The sequence below is a fragment of the Nymphalis io genome, chromosome 12 (assembly GCF_905147045.1).
Source record: "Nymphalis io chromosome 12, ilAglIoxx1.1, whole genome shotgun sequence".
In the NCBI taxonomy this organism is placed as follows: Eukaryota; Metazoa; Arthropoda; class Insecta; order Lepidoptera; family Nymphalidae; genus Nymphalis; species Nymphalis io.
In genome coordinates, this window is record NC_065899.1 from 1,904,710 (window position 1) to 1,929,038 (window position 24,329).

The 24,329-nt window shown below is 32.8% G+C and overlaps 1 protein-coding gene across 4 annotated transcripts in view; it reads left to right on the top strand.

Moving 5' to 3' along the window:
* LOC126772181 (cytosolic purine 5'-nucleotidase) overlaps nt 1-24,329 on the top strand; it is a 38,663-nt gene that overhangs the window by 664 nt on the left and 13,670 nt on the right. Inside the window, exons 1-6 of one of the 4 annotated variants that reach the window (XM_050492407.1) lie at nt 7,158-7,363; nt 8,127-8,425; nt 16,824-16,897; nt 21,369-21,486; nt 23,393-23,488; nt 23,997-24,143. In XM_050492407.1, coding sequence (XP_050348364.1) covers nt 8,313-8,425; nt 16,824-16,897; nt 21,369-21,486; nt 23,393-23,488; nt 23,997-24,143 — 548 coding nt within the window. In that variant the 5' untranslated portion in view covers nt 7,158-7,363; nt 8,127-8,312. Of the gene's footprint in view, nt 1-1,090; nt 1,415-7,157; nt 7,364-8,126; nt 8,426-16,823; nt 16,898-21,368; nt 21,487-23,392; nt 23,489-23,996; nt 24,144-24,329 lie in introns of those variants that run through there. The other 3 variants (XM_050492408.1, XM_050492405.1, XM_050492406.1) reach the window with 3 other exon arrangements.

Here is a 24,329-nt window from a genome sequence, read left to right on the forward strand (position 1 = left end):
GTTTCAAGAGGTTTTTATAACTTGAATTATGTTTTATTTAAAACTTAAGTTTAGTTAAAATATTATTATTATAATCTTAGTTACTTAATTTAAGTCGCATCGGAATTTATTGGATGTTCAAATGATCGGTGTCTTCTGTACGGTACTGTTCTATGATTATGATGGCATTTTCACCGAGAATCTCCAAATAGGCCCATGTTGTGCAATTATGGAGATTGAACTTTTAACAAATATAAGGGCAACGACTAAGTGTCATCGAATGGATGTTTCATGCACTTGTAGTAAAAATTTTTATGAATGAAAAGATATGTTTTCAATTACATAAATCGGCTTAATGAAGATATGATCTTTATTATACATGCCAAACATACTATACACAGACTTTTTTTAATTTAAATATAATCTATTGGAAGAACTAATTAATGATAATAATTTATTTGTGTGTTTGTAGTAAAAGTTATGCTTTTAAAATAAATATGTGTCGATGGAATGGATGTATTTTTGAATAAGAAAATTCACTTAATAAATCACTCATTCACTCAATAAATCTGCATTGCAATACAACTTACTTACTAGTGGCTACAGTACATAGTTCATATAATAGCTTTTTTAAAATATTAGTATAGTAAATGTCCCACTGCTGGTCTAAGGCCTCCTCTCCCTTTTTGAGGAGAAAGTTTGGAGCTTATTCCACTATTACACATTATTATGCTGCTCCAATGCTGGTTGGTGGAATTATTAGACACATGCAGGTTTCTTCACGATGTTTTCCTTCACCGAAAGGCATGAGACGAATTGTGCTTGCCCGGGCTTGAACCCACGTTCATCGGTTAATATTCGCGCATTCTACCACTGGGCCATCTCGACTTTTAACATATTACAAAACTGTGATTAAATCTGGGAACATAAAGAAATATAAATATAATTCATAATATAAATAATAATACGTATTGTAATTTTAATTTTTCGCGATAATGATTATTAAAAACATTTTCATCAGATTCGAACCGTGACCCGTCAAAATGTTATCGTTTGGGGTTAATAACAATTTACTTGTTTGATGAATTGTTTCACAGTTACTACTGAACGTTTATGACGTTCGGTCGTATTTGTATCGTTATATCGTTAATTATTAAATTGTCATTAAAATGCCGGATGCATTTGAAATAGCTTATCCGCTGTCACCGTCACTGAGCCCGCAAGATATACGCGCGCGCGCCAATTCGTCAACGAAGCGTAAACCTGTGACGTTCCTCGCCGGCGATGTCGCCGTTGAAATACCCGATAAAACTATTGTCGGCATGGACAAACCCTTGATGAGAAGTGACCGGACTGAAGCGGAGTTAGATTCATTCGCTGAATCTCTAACAACAATACAAAGTACATGGTTTGATAAAAGGGAACTACAGCATAGGTATGTATTAAATACCCCAAGTCACTTCAAAACGTTTTCATGTGGGCTACATTATATTATTATATAAGCTCTCACACAACGTCACATCTGGAAATTGAACAATTTTTTCGCAGTATTTCGTATATCCAAAATCACGAACAACACCAATGGTTATTATTGATTCATACTATTTACATACGTAGTTGATAGGATGCTGTTATCTTGTAATATTTAATGAGCAATTATTGTATATTAATTTATTTCGTTTATCTCGGAAACGGCTCCAACGATTTGGAAATTTTGTAGATTAGGTTTTGTGCTTTTTAAATTTATCCATATACGTCTTCGCCCGAAAAACGCAAACTGTCACTGAAAAAAAAAACCCATACAGGTAGTATTGGTTTTTCCCGAGTTCGGTGTAATATATCCTAGAGAGAGTATAGAACTGTACTATTTTAATGTTACAGAATAATAGACTATAAATTCCCCTGTCTCTCACTATTATAATTTCCGAATACGAAATACAATTCGCCATTTCTAACATTAGCAGCTTATCAGGAGCTGTTGCAGTGTACTAAGCTTTAAATAACCATGAAAGTAGATAAACTAATATACGGTATGCGGCTATGGGGCTATACTCTGCCATTTTATACTAGTATTGCAAGACGCGATAGGTAAATATTATTTACACTAATAAATAAAAAGTATTAATCTAATTTTAGTACTATTATATACTTAATGTTTTCATTTATAAATAAAAAGTAATATTATTGTAACTTTATTAGTAAAATGATAAAATCCTTCTGGCTGACTTCGGGTAACCGGATCATTCTCAATGAAGATTAGCACAGGACATATGCTCAAGTGTGTGTGCAAACATTGGTTTTATCTCTATTCCATCACACATAATCCGTTGAAGACATTCACTAATCTAGTTCAGACGCATGATAATACTGCTGACTTCCAAACTTCGGGCTGCAAAAGAGAATTTCTTAACATAAAAATGAAATAACATTTTATTGACCTGACTGGATTCAAACGGGGTTCGAATCCAGGACCTCGATAACTGCGCTGTATATAACCAATAGACAAACGAGGACGACAGTCAAATGTTTGTCGTTAAATTGGTACCAAAGATAAAGTTCTGATGGTCGATTTAAATAAACAACAAAAGTCGTGTCACTATTACAATGATTCTTGAAATCTTCGTGTTTATTGTGATCATACATATTGTTATCATACTGTTATTTATATTATAAAGGAGATATGGCAACGTAGCAATATATAGCATAACAACACGCCATGAGATTGACGTAGTTGGTAGTGCAGATAATAATCCGACATTCATACATTGCTGCTGATACAGAGGCCGAATTCTACTAAGCTGTAACGATTACGATACGTTTCCGATTCAATTCCGATCCAACTTTGCCTATTCTATATTTATTTTAATCGGAACCGAATCGATATGATGTTTACGTTATGACAAAACCAAACATAATTGTCAAAATTTATGCCAATAGTCGATAATTAAATTAAAGAATAAGAAATCGGATAAACGGCAACGATCACGCTTCGATTCGATTGCGATAATTAGACAATTTGTTAGTAGAATTGGTCCCCAGGTTTAATCGCGTTATCGTTTTTATTTTGTATGTCATAATAATGCGTTAGTGTTTGTTTAATGTTTTACTGTCTCCTTTTGTTTTTGATACATCATACCAAAGAGGAATTTTATCTATTTACATTGGTTTTATCTGCTGTTTAGTTTATTTTAACATAAATAAATTTGTCAGTGATTATATAAAGACAGCGTCAACACCCTTTTTTTCAATCCGTCTAATCTTCACATGCGTGTTGTTTGTGCCTTTGGTGTGTATTTCTATTATTTGGACGCCTTTGGTAGTTTGATGTGCCTGCATGTGTGTCACAATAAAAAAAAATCATGCTTACTATTTTTTTTTTCCGTTTTCTCTGTAATAGTCCAATTATAAGAGTCAAAATTTTGGTTCCCGTGCATTAGAACCTAAGTAATATAACATTCTAGTTCGAAATATGTACAAAATCTATTTCTGGGAGTCGCCGGTGGTGAAGGCGCCGGAATAACTTTAAGTCGCTAAAAATAGTTTAACGAAATCTGTATAATAATATTAAATATTTTATACCTGTAAGTCAATGTTTTTGTATACAACGAAACGGTTTTAACTCAAAACAATTTTGACATGTGATGTGTGATCATGATCAAATTAAACAATGGTTATTTAAAAAAAAAAACTCTTTATATACACTTAAATTGCTCCTTTCAAAACGCCTACACAGCTGCGATCACAACGCTACTAATTTTTCTTAAGCCGAAGAAAAAGTTGGTAACTGGGATAAAGTTCTGGAATATAGGGTAGGATTTCGAGCATATTGTTTGACCTTTCGAAAGTTAGCTATAGCAATTTAAGCATAGTGCATTGTGTTGATGAAATATGCCTTGTTCTCATTGTTTTCCCCGTTCAAGGATTTGCTTTCGCCTATGTTGATCCTTCTAAGCTCTCAGTCGGTGAACTATCCACCTAAACCCTCGTCATGAATCACACCGACCAGTGGTGAAAACCGTATGAAAAACCGTTCAGTAGTTTTTGAGTTTATCGCGTACAGACAGACGCGGCAGAGCGACTTTGTTTTACTATATATGTGAGTGATATCACATACGAAAAAAAGTTATTTGTTAGATATAAGAATCGACGCGTGGAACTTAATGTATGTCGTAGTAATTGAATCAAAATGACATAATTAATTTCACAACAAGGAAAAGGAAATAAAACCGCAACATATATGTTTTTATCTTTTCATAATAATTATAATAGCAGGTATTATGGTGGGTCGAACCAATATAAATCACTGGGTTTTTCTGTAAAGGAAATTCTCAAAGTTTACGATGATATCCTTTGGTCGGATAGTCGTTGGTAGAACAAGTCTCTCCGGTTGTATTCTAATGTCGTCCCATCAGATCAGAACGAGGGAATAGAAAGTGGTAACATGTCGTAGTTGGCTAGTCTCCCCTGCGAATGGTCTCCCTAACCGATATCGGTTAAAATCATATTATAGACGAAATGGCGTGTACTTGTATAACATTTTCCTGTACGTACTACATTTTCCTGGAAATATATTTTATTCTTTCGAGTTAAAGTTATTTCGATTAGTTTCCGAGGACGATTCGATAAAGTAACGAGTTATTTTGTTAAATGTGATGTGTCTGACATAATAATTATCATATTACGTTTAAGGTTAATTTATATAAAGATATTAATGGACAACACAATAACCAACGTGAATATTCTTTTTACTTATTTATATTATATATACAGATGAGTCAGTTGGCGTGATTGGTAAATATTTGCCTTTCACGCTGATGGTTGTGGGTTCAATTCCCACCCAGGACAGAAATTTGTGTGCATGAACATAATAATAATAATTATCTATATAAGTATGTATTTACAAAAGAAAAGTAGTATATGTAGTACATCAGTTGTCTGGTTTCCATAGTACAAGCTCTGCTTAATTTGGGATCACATGGTCGTGTGTGAGTAATGTCGCAGAATATTATTATTATTTAATATTTCGAATTGAAATAACAATATCCTTATTATTAATGTTACATGAAACTGACAACATTTCTTTAAAAACGCGTACTATGACATCTAAAATAATAAAGAACGCCTAGGTATATGTCGCTAGATGTGTTAATGATTTGATTTAGTCAATTGTACGCTGTGTAAAATAGATATTTTAATAAACTATTGATTTGATACATGATTAATTACTTATCTAAGAAGTTTGTTTTGAGTATCAATAAAAATTACACTTGTTGACAAACGTAGTGGCAAAAATTATGTCGTATGTATACATTTTAAGCATAATATTTTTTAATATTAGGTTATATAAGATATAATGACTGAATATTTTAAGAAAAAATTTAGTACTGTACCGTCAGCTTAGTAACTTAAGTATCACTGAGCTAATTGTATAACAATTAACAAATATTGAATATGGTTAACAATGCACTAACCAAACCAAAGGTAAGTATTTGGAACTATGCAAATCGCACTTTCTGAATGTGTCACGAAGAATACCCGAAATGCCAGCTTTGTAAAAATACGTTAAGAAATTGTTAACAACTTTGGCTCGCTTTTTTCTATCCTCAATATCATCAGATAATTGCAATTCACTGCCTGACATAGGTCTTTTCTAAGCATTTATGCAGGCTACTCAGGCTACCCTGAGTAGCCTGTGAAAGCGATCCCGTGGCGCTCCTCGTTAAGACGGAAAGGGTACTGCTGGTTTTTTAGTGGGTATTCCGATGTTCGGGGCGCACTCGGCGCCTAGGACACCGGCGAGCCCCACATACACCCCCACTGTTCCCGTGGGGGAAATGCGTGACGCGTTTTTCCAGCGTTATAAAAAAAGGTCTTTACTAAGCTGCGCCATAGTTTCCGGTTCGCCGCCAGTTCATTCCAGGTCACCGGTCCAACTGACTCGTCGTCTTTTGCTGAGTTTCTATATTAATTAAAAATGAATATTAATAATTTGAATTAAGAACAAACACGAAATATAATTGCAAACGCGATGAGTTTGTACCTATTCTTATTTAACTAGTATTAAATCAAGTAGACGTTCACTAAATTTTAACCTTGTAATTTACACATTCGTCGAAACTCGAAAGTGACTGCCAGGGGCCGAATTCTACTAATCTATAACGATTCCGTCTCTTCAAGTCCGATTCAATTCCAATCCAACTTGGACTACTCTATATTTATTCGGATCGGAACCGAACCGATTTGATGTTAACATATATGGTTATGTCAAAACCAATCTTAATTGTAAACTTTTACGCTAATAGCCGATAATAACATTAAACAATAGGAAAACGGATAAACGGCAACGATCACGCTTCGATTCGATTGCGATAAAGTGACAATTTGTTAGTGGAATTGGTTCCAAGGTCTCGACATACGACTTCATCCCAAACAGTAATAATATTAATTTTATAGAATTCCTAGTTGTTTCATTTTGCATATAAAATAATAACCTCGATTTGCGATTAAAGAGTGATTATTAATTATATAATAGGGTTAGTTATCAAACTCCTTTTGTTATATAGTTTGAGGCAATTTTATACAATATTACTTATGTTTTGCTTAATTTTTGCGCGTTTTTTCGGGTATTATTCGCATTTGAAGGCTTGTGAACTGCTTTTGTTTAATAATGAGAAATGTCAATAACAAAGATATATTGCAACAGCGTTGGTTAAACCAGTAATAATGATGTCTAAGTTGTTTTAACTTAACTACACCTAGATATAACTTATGATTTTCAAAATAGACGGTGCTCTCGGTGGTACCTACAAGCACAACGAAATTAAGGAGGCAAATTACTGTCTGACCAAATAAATTATCATACAGAACTGCCAAACTAACCGTAAAATTTAATGCTCTACGTCATATTTTAAACAGTAAATTTTAACACTCAACATTTTGTAACATGCTTATCATAGTTTACAATTATTTTAAATAATTGCTCAATATATATATGTAAAGGAAAAATAATGAAAATTAAATATAAGAGCACGTTTATAACGATAATATTAATTTTCCGTTGGTACATTTTATTTATTTATCAATTGCTTAAGGCATCCTTTGAGTTGTGAATCAGCTGTTACATCGCGCGGTCGCGGGGAAATCGTTGTTGTGGGCTCGTGGGGGACGCTGGCGTGAATGTCAGTATACGCGAACACGCTTACCGCGTCACATCGTTTGCCTTATATTCCAATTGATTATCACATTCCTTATCGCGATCTTGAACGCTTAGTGTACGTTCGTGTGCGTTTAATGAATGTGCTTATGGTGATTTTTAAGCAATAAACAGTTCTCAGTGTTAATATAGTTTTTTATAGGAAAACAAAAGTTAGATCGTGGTCCGTACGTATGTGATTTGCGAATTTTAAACGAATTAGTACACTCGGATAGGCTAAGTTTAAATATCAATTTGATTTTTGCCATTTCATAATTTTATTCGTACATTTATCAAGGTCAATTTTGTTTTTTGTGAAAGATTTTAACACGATCTACCGGTTTCTGATTGTTACTTTGTTTACAACTTTTAAACACTAATCGTTTGGTTAGTTTTTTTTTATTTTTATTTGTGTAATAGTAATGCCTTGTTTCTGTATAATGTAGAATAAAGAAACTTTGACACTATGCGTCACACTCAGACGTCGCATTGTTTGTTCTTGAAAACTCGAATGAAAACAAAGCAAGCTATTAATGTTGTCCATATATTTAATAGACAAGTAGATAATACTATTAGGGAAATAGCGAACAGAAATTATATTTATTAATATCCATCTTATCACGATATAATCAAAAATATAAATCAATTATATCGACGATTTTCTAAGTGATTACATGCAAGTGGGTAAAGCCGTCTGGCGAATTTATATTGATTAGTGCGTCTCCTGACAGATTCCCCCAGCCGTCCTGCATCCGTTCCCCAAGTTCGTTATCCATATCGACATACATATATCATTATTCAATATTCCTATGGTTTTTTTTCGAATGACATTAATAGTCATTAGCCTCATTTTTATTGGCACATGTCAAAATTTAACGAAAATGTACTTACACGCAATACCCACATGATATACGGATGTCGTTGGAGTAAATCTCTTTAACTTACTGTATTCAAGGATATCAACTCATACGCTTCCTGTACGTTACAATTGAAATAGATAATGATAGAGAATTGTGCAATTCAATTAGGAATGTAATGTATGAAAGTGCATATTGGAAAACGGATAAATAAATCGGTATTGTTAAATATAAAAACGTTACGAACAAAATTGGATTCGTTATAAAACCTGTGTGCTGTGAGGATGAGGTATCGGGGAGCTATGGCGAATGGAACGTCAGATTTGTTTCCCAACTCAGCGATCACGAATGGCTCGTCGTACGGCAAAGGAGACAGATACACGGCGGCTCCTAATGAGTGAGTAAGACATCTATTTTTGTTCTTGGAATATTTGTTAGTCTTAAGTCACGATATTTTCGGCTTTAAGTGGACATAGCCAAAAACATGTGTACATTAAATGTTTTAGCTTTTGTTCGCGAAGAGTATTTATCGATATAGTTTTAATTGTATGATATTACATTAACTTCACACATTTTAATTATTGTTATTGTATTAATATTAGGTTCAAGTACCTACATCATTAAATTTTTACGGTTATTTAAAAATTCGTGGCAAATGTGGGTTACTTAAAAACGTGTCGTTTCGAAATTTATTAAAAACGTTGCACCCAAATTGCAAATTGCGTTGAAATAGATTCTGATCATGACTAAATATTGACTTCAATGATAAAAATATGATTATCAGATTTATACATGCGTGTATAAATAAGTCACCGTCACGGCTTATAATATTTTATCGATGTTTTGACATTCCAGACGAAAGTATTTTAAGATGACTGGAAAGAAATAGTCGCCTAAAATTACGCTGCCATTCCTATATGATTTGATTAAAGATTATGATATCACAAACGCACAGGAAACGAGTCTTTATATACAAAATGGACACCGTGTGTCGACGTTGTCATCTCCCAGTACTTTATTAATCGGGACATTATACCAATTAGCGCCAATATTTATATTCGTATTATCACCTGACATACCTTGCACTTCCAATGACAGCAATGTTATGTTCCAATTCAGAAATAATTTTCATGTCAAGACCAAAATATCTGTTTCCATTTTATGCGTTCGCTTATTGCAGTTAATGTAAATATTCAACGATTTTAGGTCAACGTTATTTTCATTTATTATAAACGATTTTTCTTGACATATCTTTATTTTTTATTTCCGGCTTAAATGAAGTTTCTTAATAACAATATTAAGAAAGTGAATATAATATATCATGTAAAGGAATTATTGGCATAGGTATTGATAATAATTTTAGATCACACTGGGCAAATAACAGGCCAAAAGTCCTGTTGTTATCGGGAAGGACAGCTATGAAGCCTACTCAGAAGTGTCAGAATTAATGGTCACTCATTCGGTTTTTGTACGAGTTCAATACAGAATAAATTGTTAATTATAAATACAATTAACCACAAAAAACAACTCAAGTGTGTTCATTTAAAAATGTGCCATGTTATACATATTTTGTTCAACAGTTCACAAGAGACATAATTTATTTCTTATTTTAACGTTTAGATAAAACAGAAAAACAAGGGGGGGGGGGGTGTGTGTACTACAACAATACAAAAATAAATTTCACACATATATGCGTAATATAAATATAATTATATCGACTTTCGATTGAGATCTACTTGTGTATTTTTTATTTCGTCTATGGATACTTTAGATCTGTCACTCTATAAGCAAAAAACCTTATCAACATATTTGTTAATTATACTAGCATTACTAGCCATCCCGGTTCCGCACGGTTTGAATAAGGGTCAAAATAAAATGCTTATATCGTAATACATACAATTCTAATGGTTTAAATCAGTAAAGCTTCCAATCGGCATGATTTTTTTACGGCATCTTTAACTTTTATTTTTCAGCCAATTTTCACCCTTAATACACCTAAACCTTTTTCTCGTATAATTTCGTCCTTTGGTGATGATAATCTTATAACAATCCGTTGTGTTGTTGTTGAGTTTATCGCGTTCAGACAGACAGACGAGATGGGAGACTTTGGATTATAATATGTAGTGATGATTAATAAAATGTGTTCACGCAGGATATAATTACAAAGTGTATATGTAAATACGTAGTTAATTTATGTTTTATCTGCGTAGTAGTCGTAGTACAATAAAGTAACTGGTCGCTTTATTGCCAACTCATCTCGGTAGAATCTACACTTCGAACCATATTGCAAAATTTTTGTGTATAGACAATACTATATTTGAAAAATTAGCTCACCCGCGACAAGGCACACGTTTTTGAACCTGACGTTAATATTAAAGTGAAACTTTATGCCTTAGTTGATGTTGTTATTAAACTTGTACGCCTACTGCGTTGTATTCAGGTCAGAACGGAATGTATTTACATATTTCGCAGTTCGGTACATTTTGTTACCGGTCGTATCAGCTATGCATGGGGACTCAACTTTTAATTGATCACCACGTACCTAACATACTTTGAGATGTGTGACAAAAGTATCTATTTTTATTTCAGATAAGGATCATATAATTACGTTTTAATCTGAAGTGTGATTGTGTTACTATGACGTTATAATCGTTGTACAATGACGTATCTCCAATTGTTTAACTTTCTCTAGAAACTTCTGGAACTTTTTACCTAAATGAGTCATTGTTATAATTAGTGAACAAATGTAATGAATTTTCGTATTCAACACCATTAACTTTATATATTTACCATATTACGGTTATGAATTAAAGTTAAGCTTAAAATTTTAGACAATTATTTATTAGAAAAAAAAATAGCCTTTAAAATCTTTTACACTGATTTCTTGAGTTCCATTAAAATTACATTTTATCATTTTATTTCTATTTACGTGAAATTAACAATGCAGATTAGTATTTGTTCTAAGACAGTGTTATGTTGTATCTTTATTTGTGCTACAAATCTTGCTAGAATCACTATTTTGTGACGACATGCAACGTTTTATGTTGCGTGATCATTCCCGTTAACCGAGTCGGTAGAATTAGTGATACAAACAATCGTGATAACAGAGTTCCGACGCGACGCGGACGTGACAATTGCTCACTAGGGCATTGGCTCGGTATTTCGTGGGGCACTAATGCTGTTCCGCGAGAGAATGACGAAATTATATGAGCAATTTTTTTCCATAATGGATTTATTTATTTATAGAATCACCAATAAGAGAAACAATAATACATTCATAAAACTTATTGGTCTCTTACTCGCAGATAGTTATGGAATGTATTATTTGTGTTTTAGTTTTAATAAAAATAAAATATATATATGTGTGTGCATGTGTAGATATATATATATATATATATATATATATATATATATATATATGTGTAAAAGAATGTAACTGATGATGAACTTGGTCGTTGATAATGTGGATTATATTTGGAAATCATCTATCTGACGAGCTGGTTGGCGTAGTTGGTAGATACTTGCCTTTTACGCCGAAGGTTGTGGGTTCGATTCCCACCCAGGACAGACATTTGTGTGCATGAACATGAATGTCTCTTTGTCCTGAGTCTAGGTGTAATTATCTATATGAGTATGTATTTACAAAAGAAAAGTAGTATATGTAGTATATCAGTTGTATGGTTTCCATAGCATAAGCTTTGTATAAGCTTAATTTGGGATCAGATGGCCGTGTGTGAAAAATGTCCTAGGATATTATTATTATTATAAAATCTAAACAATTAGGTGACGCACGAGTCGAGGATTTTATGGGAACAGTCTCAATTTATCTCATTGCTTGATTAAAACGACTTAAAGAAAGGTGATCCTAGTTTAAAAGCTCGCGATGTATCTAAAGTGTTTCGCGCAATAAAATATATGCATCGAACTTGATTTGTTACACGTAAGTGATTTTCAAATTGCGTAATATTGCACGATTAATAAATGCGTCGTTTTTATTTATAATTAACGATATAAAGCTGAGGAATAAGAATGAATACTATTTTCAGTATTCTTCGTAGCAAATAGTTTCAAAGTTTTTAAATAATAATAGTTATTGTTTTACTTAGGCAGAATAGCAATTGGATTACTTGATGGTAATTGGTCATCACCGACCACCACATTGATACTGTAAGAAATATTAACCATCCCTTACATTGCCAATGCACCATCAATCTTAGGTACAAAGATGATATGACCCTTGTGTTTGTTGACCCAGTTACACTGGCTCACTTACACTTCAAGCCGGAACACAACAATACTAAGTATGCGCTGGAATATATATTATGAGTGGGTTGTATATCCTGGGGCGGGCTTGCACAAAGCCCTAACCATGAAGTATGAATATTATAAAAGTATTACACTGCTGGGAAGAGGCCACTCCTCTGAAGGAAACAGTTTAAAACTTATTTCACCACGCTGCTCCAATGCGAGGCAGAGCGTACACATACAGAAAGGGCTTGTTTACGATGTGCCGACTGATTTTTTTTTTGATTGAACCCGCGACTTTTGTTTAAGATCCACATCTTCTATCCATTTTGATATAGACTGAATGTCACAAACGAATGAGGTTATCTTATATTTCTTTCTTCTATTTGAAGATTTTCCTAGGGTTCTTGAAGAATCACTCATAGTATAAAACGTGGAGTACTACTATATAACAGACAATAGAGTTATTTCAGTATTATTTTTGGATCTGTTGACCTTTTACTAGTGGATTCTTATCATACTTGACTGCCTTATATGTCTAGTGGCTAGCTTATATAATCTTAAAAGTCTTGAGCTTACAATCCTGTCTGTGAAGCTATTGGTACTGTTGTCAGATTTGCCGTCCCATCAGATAATAAGTAAAGAAATAGAAATCACAAAATATAAATACTTTATTCGATTAGGTTTTTTTTCAAACAGTATTGTATCGTAATTTTAAAGGATTATATTAAATGTAAAGCTACCGGCAAGAAACACAGTAGTCCGTGCTTGTGTCCGCAAACACCTGTAATATTTCCCGCGCCATTGGCTAGTCGCTCGTGAGAAAAAAAAAATATCCTGGGACATTATTCACACACGGCCATCTGATCCCAAACTAAGCAGAGCTTGTACTTTGGATACCAGACAACTGATATACTACTTTTCTTTTGTAAATACATACTTATGTAGATACTTATGAGAATTACACTCAGACGCAAGACAAACAGACATGTTCATGCACACAAATGTCTGTTCTGGGTGGGAATCGAACCCACAATTTTCGTCGTGAAAGGCAAGTATCTACCAACCACGCCAACCGGCACGTCGAATGGCCATCGTGGCTGAAATCGGTTAGAAGGATGTTATTATCAGATTTGTGTTTTAATTACAAGCTTTGCAATATTTTCCGTTTAATGTAAAACAGGAACTGTTCATTTTAATAGCTCGTCTTGTTGCGATATCGAAATGCTTAAATGAAATTGATCAGCTATTTATTAAATTATTATTAAATGTCAAAGCAATATCATAAAGCATGATTATCAAACTATCGGAATTTGATAAACGGGTACCATGGTAATTGTTATTAACGATATTGGTTTTGAACATTTATAACAGATTCATCGTTTTATTATCGTTTATTATCGTTGTAATCCGTTAAATGCCGATTAGGATGACAGCAGATAAACGGCGATCTTTAGAATTTTACATTTGTTTTTTCTCTTAAATTTCAATTTTTCAATGCTTATTTGCCATTAGAGTAAAGCATGTAAATGTCTCATATACTTATATCCATTGCTATTATTCTTTAAAATAGCAATAGCAGTCACGTAGCCCGTAACGATTCGTAATCAAGTACGTTAATACCCATGGGCTTAACCGTAAAGTGTAACGCTTCCGCAAACACATACGTCTAATGTTTTTGAATTCTTTTTTTTAAATTAAATCTTGCATCGTTAAATAAAAGCTTGTGTTAACACCTACTATTTTGTTTTTTTAAATAAAACAAAACATACGCATCACTGAGTATATTTATTTGATATAAATCACATATCATTATACATTAACACAGTAAATATTATAGTAATTCAAAAATCGTACCTTTGATTTTGCTACCGATCCACCAGACGAACTGAGAGAGAAATCAATTTACACGACCCTTTTTAAGTCCTTACCCCTACTTAAAATTATAATTTATTTGACTACTCGTCTTGTTGATTTTCTCACATTTTAATAAAAAGTCAAATCGAAACCATATTTATGTACAATATACCTTTCTTAAAATTACATAGCTCACATATGTATGAATTTGTAATCTTAAGAAGTCGATTTATAGATCTGATTAAGTTCCTTCTACAAATATTATATCTAAAACCAAGCATCAATTGTATTTTGATTGGTGTTTTCCTGTTTAAAGGATGATTGCGCAATGAGTAGGGACAAAATATATTATCTAGAAAATAATACGGACATACCTCACTCCGGCCAATCTCTTAATTTAACAGATAAGGACACATGCAGGCCTTCTCACGATGTTTTCCTTCACCGTCAAGCACGAGATGAATTATCATCACAAATTAAGAACATGAAAATTCAGTGGTGCTTGCCCGGGCTTGAACTCACGATTATCGGTTAAGATTCACACGCTCTTACTACGCACTGGGCCATTTCGGATTTTTCAATATTTAAATAATATTACGTATTTCGAAAGAAGTCGAGTGTATAAATTCAGACACTTCGCTCTGATCTTGGAAATTATTCGTCTATCATTTCTTACATCAAACGAAAAAACTTTATACAAGTTGGCATTTAAAATAATTTTTGAATCGCCACTTTACGATAGTAAATTTTATGTTCCCGTCGGTTTGGTTTAAAAATTCTACCGAGAGGAACAGAAGAAACTCAGTAGCGAAGCTTTTTCATCAATTTTATTAAATAGGTATACTAATTAAATACAATTAGATTATATCCTGCATGAAAATCAACGAATAAAAGCTTTATATATTACATATAAAGATCTTGTAATAGTCATAATAGAAAATACAACCACATTGATCTGTTTAAAAATAGTTTAAGTAAATTTTATAATCTTGTGAAAAATACTTATTAGTAATTAACCATAACCAGATTTACGTTAAAATTTTACTTTGTCATAAATAGTTATATTTTATGTAACATCAAAATTAGTCCACTTCCCTGTTAAAACAGTAGTGGAAACTTAACTGGCATAAGTGTTAAAATATGATTATTATATTAAGTTGTAATATACGATATGCTGTATGTTTCCCTAATAAATAAATAAATATTATAATGTCGTATGTATTTTTAATTGTTTTTTAACATTTGAATTAATTAATTGGCAAAGGTTTTGCATCTGCAATTTTATTATATAAGTGAGCAACTTGCCCGAGATATAAAGAATTGACTTTCCGAAGGCGGAATTTTGGTGTTTGTTTTTTAATTCTAGTGCTCTGTTTATACAAACAATGCTTGTCAATGTTTCTATCAAAATCTTTAAGTATTGCTGTAAATATAATGTAATTGTAAATAAACATTTTTAAGAATGGAACACCATGAAGGTAAATAACCGAAACAGCTCTTTTTTTAAGTATTAATACAGTTTCTATGACTGAAGTTACCCCAAAGTAATATACAATAAGACACGATATTATGAAAATATCGACTAAGAATCAAATTAATATTATACATAGATATAGCTATGTGCATTTTAAAATAAAATTATTAACGTTTCAAAAATTATGTTGTAAAATAAAATTAAAAATTATTTTTTTGAATGTAAGGTAGATAAAAGAAAATTGTCCATTCAACTTCCTCAATGGTAACAATCAAAATAATACTTCAAAACGTCATTATAAGTACCTATGTACAGTACATTTGTTAACGTAGAAAGAGATAGCGAATATAATGCCTACGCGTAATGAGAAAAAGAAAACACTTGTGTTTGTTCTCAAACTTTTCGAACATGACGGCGAATTTGACAGTTATTTGGATCGCGTGTATTATTAAGCGTACGTGTCGTACTTCTTATGTACAAAGATCGACTGTAAGGAAGTGGTCGCTGTTTAACGCTTTGGCCTGACGATTTAATTCGTATTGATTGGCCGAAGATTTTTAAACGAGTTGAAAAAAGAATTCGTCTTTTTTACTTTCATATGTTTGTATGTACGCGATTTTTTTATATACTACATACTAAGTTAATTAACTCTTTCATTATATTTTCGTGTAGATCGGATAATATTATAATAATTAAAGTAAATCCGTAAAGGTCCCACTGCTGAGTCTTCTTGAAAAAAGGCTTGGATCTTATTGCACCATGCTGCTCTAATACGAGTTCATAGATACAGAGGTAGCAGAATTTGATTAGCAATATGCGGGTTCATTGCCTGTAACGCCGAGCACGGGATGAATTATATACATACAAATTAAGCAAGTAAACGGCTCTCACGAGGTTTTGAACCGGCGATCTTTGATTGAACGTGTTCCAGTCACTGAACCATCTCGGCTGTTTTTATACAAGCATACATGAATTTGTTTTGTTTATTTCGTGCAATTTGTAATCTAGATTTAATGTAATATATAAATAAAATTATCCAGCGCTTGTGCCAATCGAGACTCGGCTGATCTTGAGCAAAGTGCGCACGATTTATTTTGTTTATAGTAATTGTACAACGAGGTGACATACGTATTTATTTTATTTTATAAGCGCTTTATACTGATGTAATAACTAAAGTGTTTATAATTTCGTTACTGATCAATTTTTGTTTTTGTTCCAGAATCTTCGTGAACAGATCACTACATTTAGAAAATGTTAAGTTTTACGGATTCGATATGGATTACACATTGGCGGGTGAGTATTGTTTGTGGTTTTTTTGGATTGCATATATGTACAAAAGAAATCGACTTCAAAGAAAATTCTAGCCCATAAAAAATTTCAACTTTCAAAAATTTCAACGTATTTTTTCAACTGTTAGTGATAGTAATTTTTCGTCAAATTTAAACGACACCAAATGGAAAAAGTATATTCGGGCGAAAAAAGAATTTTTCAAATGGATTTATAAGCGACGGAGTTGTGCAAATATAAAAAAATACAACCGAATTAAGATCCTCCTCATTTTTTGACCTCGGTTTATAAGTACTCAACAATGTAACGAATGAAACGGGAGACCACCTTAGTTTACTGAACCTAACACTAAAAGAATAATCAAAACCGTTTCATAAATAAAAAAAAAGTTAAATTCAAATATACGTAATATATATAAAAAAATTCAGACGATATATAATCAAAAATATACTTTATTCAAATATGCTCTCACAACGTAAACTGAACCGTCATTTTACAAGATAAATTAAAAGTAACCTCTACTTATCTTTCTTGTTTTTCGCTTGAAAAACGCGTTACGCGTTTCCCAAACGGGAACAGTGGGGTGGTATATGGGGCTAGCCGGTGTCCAAGACGCCAAGTGCGCCCCGAACATCGGAATACCCACTAAAAAACCAGCGGTACCCTTTCGGTCTTAACGAGGAGCGCCACGGGATCGCTTTCGCATGCTACCGTGTCGTTTCGGCCTCCGCCTCTATTCTCTAGGAAGGGTTCCTAGGGTATTGTGAACCACCCTCGAACCTTTATACGCACCTAAGTAACCACTATAGTTACATAAGTTATTTTACTATCGGTTCAGAATGTTCATTGCACCTACAAGAACCAGTTAACTTGGAAGGGGTTTGTGCAAGCCCGTATGTAAAGGTACCACACACTCATCAGTACTTGGTATTGTTGTGTTCCGGTTTGAACGGTGAGTGAGCCAGTGTAATCACATCACATAACATCTTAGTTCCCAAGGCGATGTAAGCGATGGTTAACATTTCTTATAATGCCAATGTCTATGGGCGTTGGTGACCACTTACCATCAGGTGGCCTCTCTCGCTGTGCTCGTCCTCCTTCCAATTCTATAAAAAAAAAAAGATATTCGACTGCCAAACAGCAATACTTAGTATTATTGTGTTCCGGTTTAAAGGGTAAATGAGTCAGTGTAAATACAGGCACAAAGGACATAAGATAGTTCCCGAGGTTGATGCTGCATTGGTCTTGTAAGGAATGGTTAATATATCTTACAACGCCAATGTCTGTGGGTGGTGATGATCACTTATTATCAGGCTGGCCCACATGTCGGGTCCGCCAACTTATTTTATTTAAAAAGTAATAATAACTTACTAGTTACTCTTTTTCATCAATCATATATACATATTAGAAATCGACATATATATATATATATATATATATATATATATATATAGATATGTAGATTTCTAATTCGATAGTCCTTATATGTAACTATTAAACCGTTTAACCATATTTACTAAGCACCATGAAAGTTATCACACATACGTGTGCATTTTTTCATGGTGAAAGCTTACAATACAATGTACTTGTAACTTGCCGCTAAACGGCGCTGCAGCAAATCAACTGGTACACTTTGCAATCGATCGATGCAAGGTTTTGCTAGTAGTATATGAGAAACAAGAATATTATAACGACTTACGTTTGATTCATCGTATTTTTGTAAAACGTTTTTTTTAATTATTTCAATTATAAAGATGGTTGTTCCACACTTTATATTTGCAATAATGCCTCACTGGTCTAATGGCTAGATATAAGGTCGCAAAACCAGAAGTCCTGGTTTTTTTTGTCGAAAAATTATTATAAGTACCCGGAGCAAATTTGAACTATGTATGTACAATCTCGTGCCTCGGAAAGTACTTAAAGCCGGTGGACTTTCGCTTCAACTCTTTCCAATCGTGTCGCATTTGTCGTCCCATCGGATTAGAGAGTACGTGCTCCTTTGTTTGCAAACATGCTTGTGCACTACACTATATCCTGCGAAGTTGGCTAATCTCTTTTGAGATTGGCCGTCGTGGCCGAAATCTGTCTGGAGGACCTTATATCCTGCGCAGTTGCCTAGAGATTGGCCATACGCCATGGCCCTAATCGGCCAGAAGGGACATCATAATTAGCAATACGAGTCTATAACTAAGCCATAATGCAAGTAAATCTAGAAAATCTACATTCGTCGTATCGTATTTGTAAGCATACCTAATTGGGATGACAATACATGTATATGTAAATATATTTTTTATTATATTGTCTTGCAGCCTCAACAGACGGGCAACACGCCCGTGCCTTTGGTGTATATTTATATCAGAGTAGAGTTTGATAGCTTGTTCTTCAGGCAACACCACAATTAAAAGTTTTGGATTATATGATAATTTGGTATCACCAGTTGATCTGATGATACAAGTAAAGCCTGGATGTTGATCTCTTTAATACTAGTAAACACTACCTGAAAAAAGTACCTTTATCTTTTACAGTAACTATATATTATATACTAATTAATATCGATTACTATGTATGTATTTTTATATCTGAAATATGTGTCTATAGCCAACTAGCAAATAAACCGGACAGACACTGCGTCATGTGTTCGGAAATAAATACGTCTACAAACATGCATTTTTGTAATAAAACTAATTTCCCAATTCAAGTCGATCAATATTTACTCGTTTCATTTTCTATCTATGAATACCTCCTAAAATGTACGACGATATGTTAACATATTAAGTCTGTTGTCAAAATCGAGTGATTTAGTTTCTTTTTGATGTATTCATTTGGTAAAATTCCGATCGAGTTTATCGTGAGTCAGAAACAAGTTTGAGGTCGCGTGATTGATGTGGGTTGGAAAATATTACGTAAATGTTTGAGTTAACTCGTAAAAAATAACAGCTACACTTGATATAACATATGCTAAACTCTTTTGATATTATATTTGCATTATATATAGAACTTATGTATATGATCGTTTCTTCCAAATTCTTATTTTTAACAAAATATTCAGGGATAGCATAGCTTTCTATTGCTGTATGTGGTTGAAGCCCGTTTGGCTAGATCCAATAAAACCCGTTAGTCTCATCCAAAAATTTTTTTTATCTATAAACGTATTTCTCTTTAAATTAGATTAGATAAAGTTGAAAAGCCGATAGAATCCATAAGATCAAAGTTATTTAGTGCACATTACGAAAATAATTTACCCACCAATTCTTCTCTCAAGTTTTTTTAAATATTTTAATTTCTGCTTTAACAGTCAGCCATGTAGGACATTGCTTTATTAATTCTGTGAGACATAAAGAAGGTTCTCGTTGAACAGTTTTATTGTGAATTTACTGGTGGTAGAGCTTTGTGCAAGCTCGTCTGGGTAGGTACCACCCACTCATCAGATGTTGTTGTTTTCCGGTTTGAACGTTGATTGAGCCAGTTACTACAGGCATAAGAGAAATAAAATCTTAGTTCCCAAGGTTGCATTGGCAATGTAAAAAGAGCGGTTAGTATTTCTTACAGCGCCAATGATTACCATGAGGTGACCCTTCATATAAAAAATGTGTTTCAAACGACTAAAAATGTTTACATCTTTCTTATATTTTAAATTACCTTCAGTAAAGGAAATGCCGAATCGCTTTGAGTTTCAACTTCAAGGGCACGTCACTCAAAGCGAAACTAATAATGGATTTATTCCTCATTAAAACGGAAAATGAAAACTTTTATGGCGTCCATTCACTTGATGATTTGTTTTCAAATTTGCTAAAATGTAGGACATATTTAACTAATTTGCAATAATTTTAAATTCACATGCCGCTTATCTAAAAAATATTTAAACTTCTGACTAGCAAAAAGGTCAAAATCTGAAATTCGTCTTGAAATCCGCATCTCCGCGATTGATTTATCCTTAAAAACAATGAAACAAGAGCGGTGCTGGTCCGCAATTGTTCTGTTTTATCTATAAAAAGAGGAATTGACAACTTTTTTGTTGTCAGCACGCGTTGGTGACAGTAGCTTCTGCAATGAACATAAAAAGTTAACAAACGAATATTGCCAACAGTTTCTTTAGCATGAAACTTCAAGTGTTTGCGAGATCATATTTAAATTAAGTATATTTATATTTTTTATTCTTGGAACCCTCTGACGACGTTTTTTCTTTCGTACAAAGAAAGCTTCGTCAGCGCTTTGACGCGATAGGATTATGTTATCGCGGTTGTCTCGACCGCAGCAACTTTATATGATACGAGACCAAGGTCATTGTGTAAACAACAATACGTATTTGAATTGTTCGAGATCGGGCTAAACTTTTTTAAATGAAATACGAACTTTTTGTTTTGAACTAATCACCGATTAAAAAAAATATGCTTTGAATATCGAACCTCCTTTTTGAATTTGGTTAACAATTACTACACAAACTGATGATATATTAAATTCGCTTATTTATTTTCAGAATATAAATCGCCGCAATATGAAAACTTAGGTTTTAATTTAACCAAAGAAAGATTAGTTCACAAAGGATACCCACAGGAAATATTAGAATTTGAATATGATCCCTCCTTCCCTGTCAGGTGAGTCTTAATGTTGCTATACGAAAATATATTATTTATAAATTGTTATTTTGTATGATTTTTTTAATATTTATTATTATTAGCTAGCACTTATTATTTATTTGAGGTCGGAGCAGTGTGTTAACTGCATAAAAAAAACTGGAAGACTTCCTGCCTGACTGAACTGAAGTCTCTTTAGGAATTATTTTACTATGGTGGATTCATTTCCCGCCGCCATTGTCGAATCGATCAAATGATAGATAGCGTTGATACAAGTTCGTGATAATCAATTTATTCAATAATATTTTGCAGAATAGAACGTGTTCTTTATTTAAATATGTTGATCTATAAAACAAATATAAACGTTCCCTAAATTAAATAAGAAAAAAAAAACTTTTGTTGTTCCATGTGAGCGCCATTTTTAGTTTTCAATATCGTTATTCTAATATTCACGTTGATTTTCATTTTGGTTACATCCCACTTCTGATACGGGCGTATCAGTAGAGACATTAGGTAAAACTTCTTCCATTAAGTAAATCCATCTTATGTTATAATTAAAAATCAAAGAATAATTCAAACGTAATTAAAATTAACGCCGATCCGTCGATGTCGTCCAACTACGATATATGGCTGACCGTTTGACGTTTTGCCAGAGTGACATAGCAACAAAAGTCTGCTATCACTCTCGTCTTAAATTCTATAATCTAAATCATTGACAGCGCCACAGTCTCGCCGGCATACGTAAACGTGAATTTTTCCATTGTTTCGTTTATTATATTTTGGGAAAATTTCATTGCAATCACTTATTATTTACTAATGTATTGCACATGATGTAAAACGACGAAGTCGTTAATCTTTTAAATTATTTATATATCACCTTGAATTAATTTATCTAACGTAGCAACAAGTTGTACAAGACATAGCAAGGTTGCCTATGACATTAAAATATAACAGAACATTCTATTTACAAATCTAATATATACATTTTATATTTGAAAGTTTTTTATGTATAAGGAAGGCGCTAGTTGGAAGTTATTTTTAATAATGAATTTAAAATTTATATGAGATTGTGATCGATGTTGTTGTTTTTTTTTTATTGTGAAACACAAAAGCGGTTATACATTCACACCTAAATAATTTAGATAATAATTACTGCTGTAAAATATTTTCTTGATACTAATTTTTTTATCTAGATATGGTCGACATGTTTATTCAATAATATGAACACTTAATTTTCCTGTTAGTAGAATTATATTCTAAAAACCCGTACAAAAGGATTAAACTGCTTAATTTTTGTCTACATTTGTATTTTACCTTCTCAGGTAAATAGGATTTGATATAGGAAATATCTTTAAGGAATATCGCAATAAGCAATTTATGTCTTTTGTACTTAGTTTTGTTTAGATTTAAAATGTGTTATGGCATCAAGTTATATCGAAACATACGGGTTTTACATAGTTAAAGAATGAATTAATACATAATACATAATATATATATATATATATACTATAGCAGGATTAGGCAATTTATTTGTGGTGTCCGAATGATTGAAACGTTTCAATCGAATTTCATGAAAAGTTTTGTTGTTTACATAATCTATGGTCACATAGATTATGGTCTTCGAGTTAAAATTACAGTTGTGCTACTTTCGAAAACGAAGTAGAAAAGTATCGTAGTTGTCAAATCTTGGCTTAAAGTAATTTAAAACGAAAAAAATATATATATGTATGAATAAAGAAATTAAACGTCGGTTGGCTTATAACCAATGTTTCTTTTAACTTTTTTTTTAAATAAACAATAGATTCTAAAATATAGTTTCTGATACTAAGAGTTAAATTTATAAACATGTAAAATTTTAGTATTAATTTTTTTATGACGTCGTTTTAATAATTGATTGACGATTTTAATGTATTTTTTTTTATTTTAGAGGTCTATGGTTCGACACGCTTTATGGTAACTTGTTGAAAGTAGATGCCTACGGTAACATTCTAGTCTGCGTGCATGGATTTGAATTTCTAAAGCAGTAAGTATTTTTAATCTGTGATAATTAAATTATAATTTAGGTTATATATTTAAATGTTGCACACATAACGAGTGTGCTTTACGCTTCATGGCTCTGGGATATTTCAATATATTTACGACTCTCTTCATTTATATGTTACTTTCTTAAGAAATATTTTCGACTTATGAAGTTTGTTCGTAATGACTGCCTCGGTGATCTCTGACTAGCCTATGCAGCTCCAACGGTCCTGGGTTCGAATCTGGTATTTTCCGCTGAGATACTCTCGTTAGACCGGAGTTTTATCCAATAGGCAGTGTGTACCGTCCCAAGCCTCTGGAAAGTACGAAAAAGCCCTTTGTGCAATACAATATGTCCTGCGCAGTTGGCAAGTCTTCCTCGAAAATGGCCGAATGGAGACATAAATCATCTTCATTCATAATGAAAATGCCATCCATTTTTTTAATGTCATAATATCAGAACTGCTTTTTAATCATTTGGTGTTCATATTAAACAAGATGACTTGTTTCAGCTCACAAGTATATGAATTATATCCTAATAAGTTTTTAACACTCGACGAATCAAGAGTCTACGTGTTGAATACATTATTTAATTTACCGGAGACGTATCTGATAGCGTGCCTCATAGATTTCTTCACGAACACGCCGCAGTATACCAGGTGAGAGTGATTATTACTTGCTCAATTGATTTTGTCATTACAAATATATAAACCGAATTCATACCGTTTTTTTTTTTGAATATTCGAATTTGGACGCAATATTTAGTCGCCATTTTGAATTTAGATTAACTGCAAACGCTAGAATTGTTTAGAGTATTTGATCGTATGATTACATTAGTTTAAGTG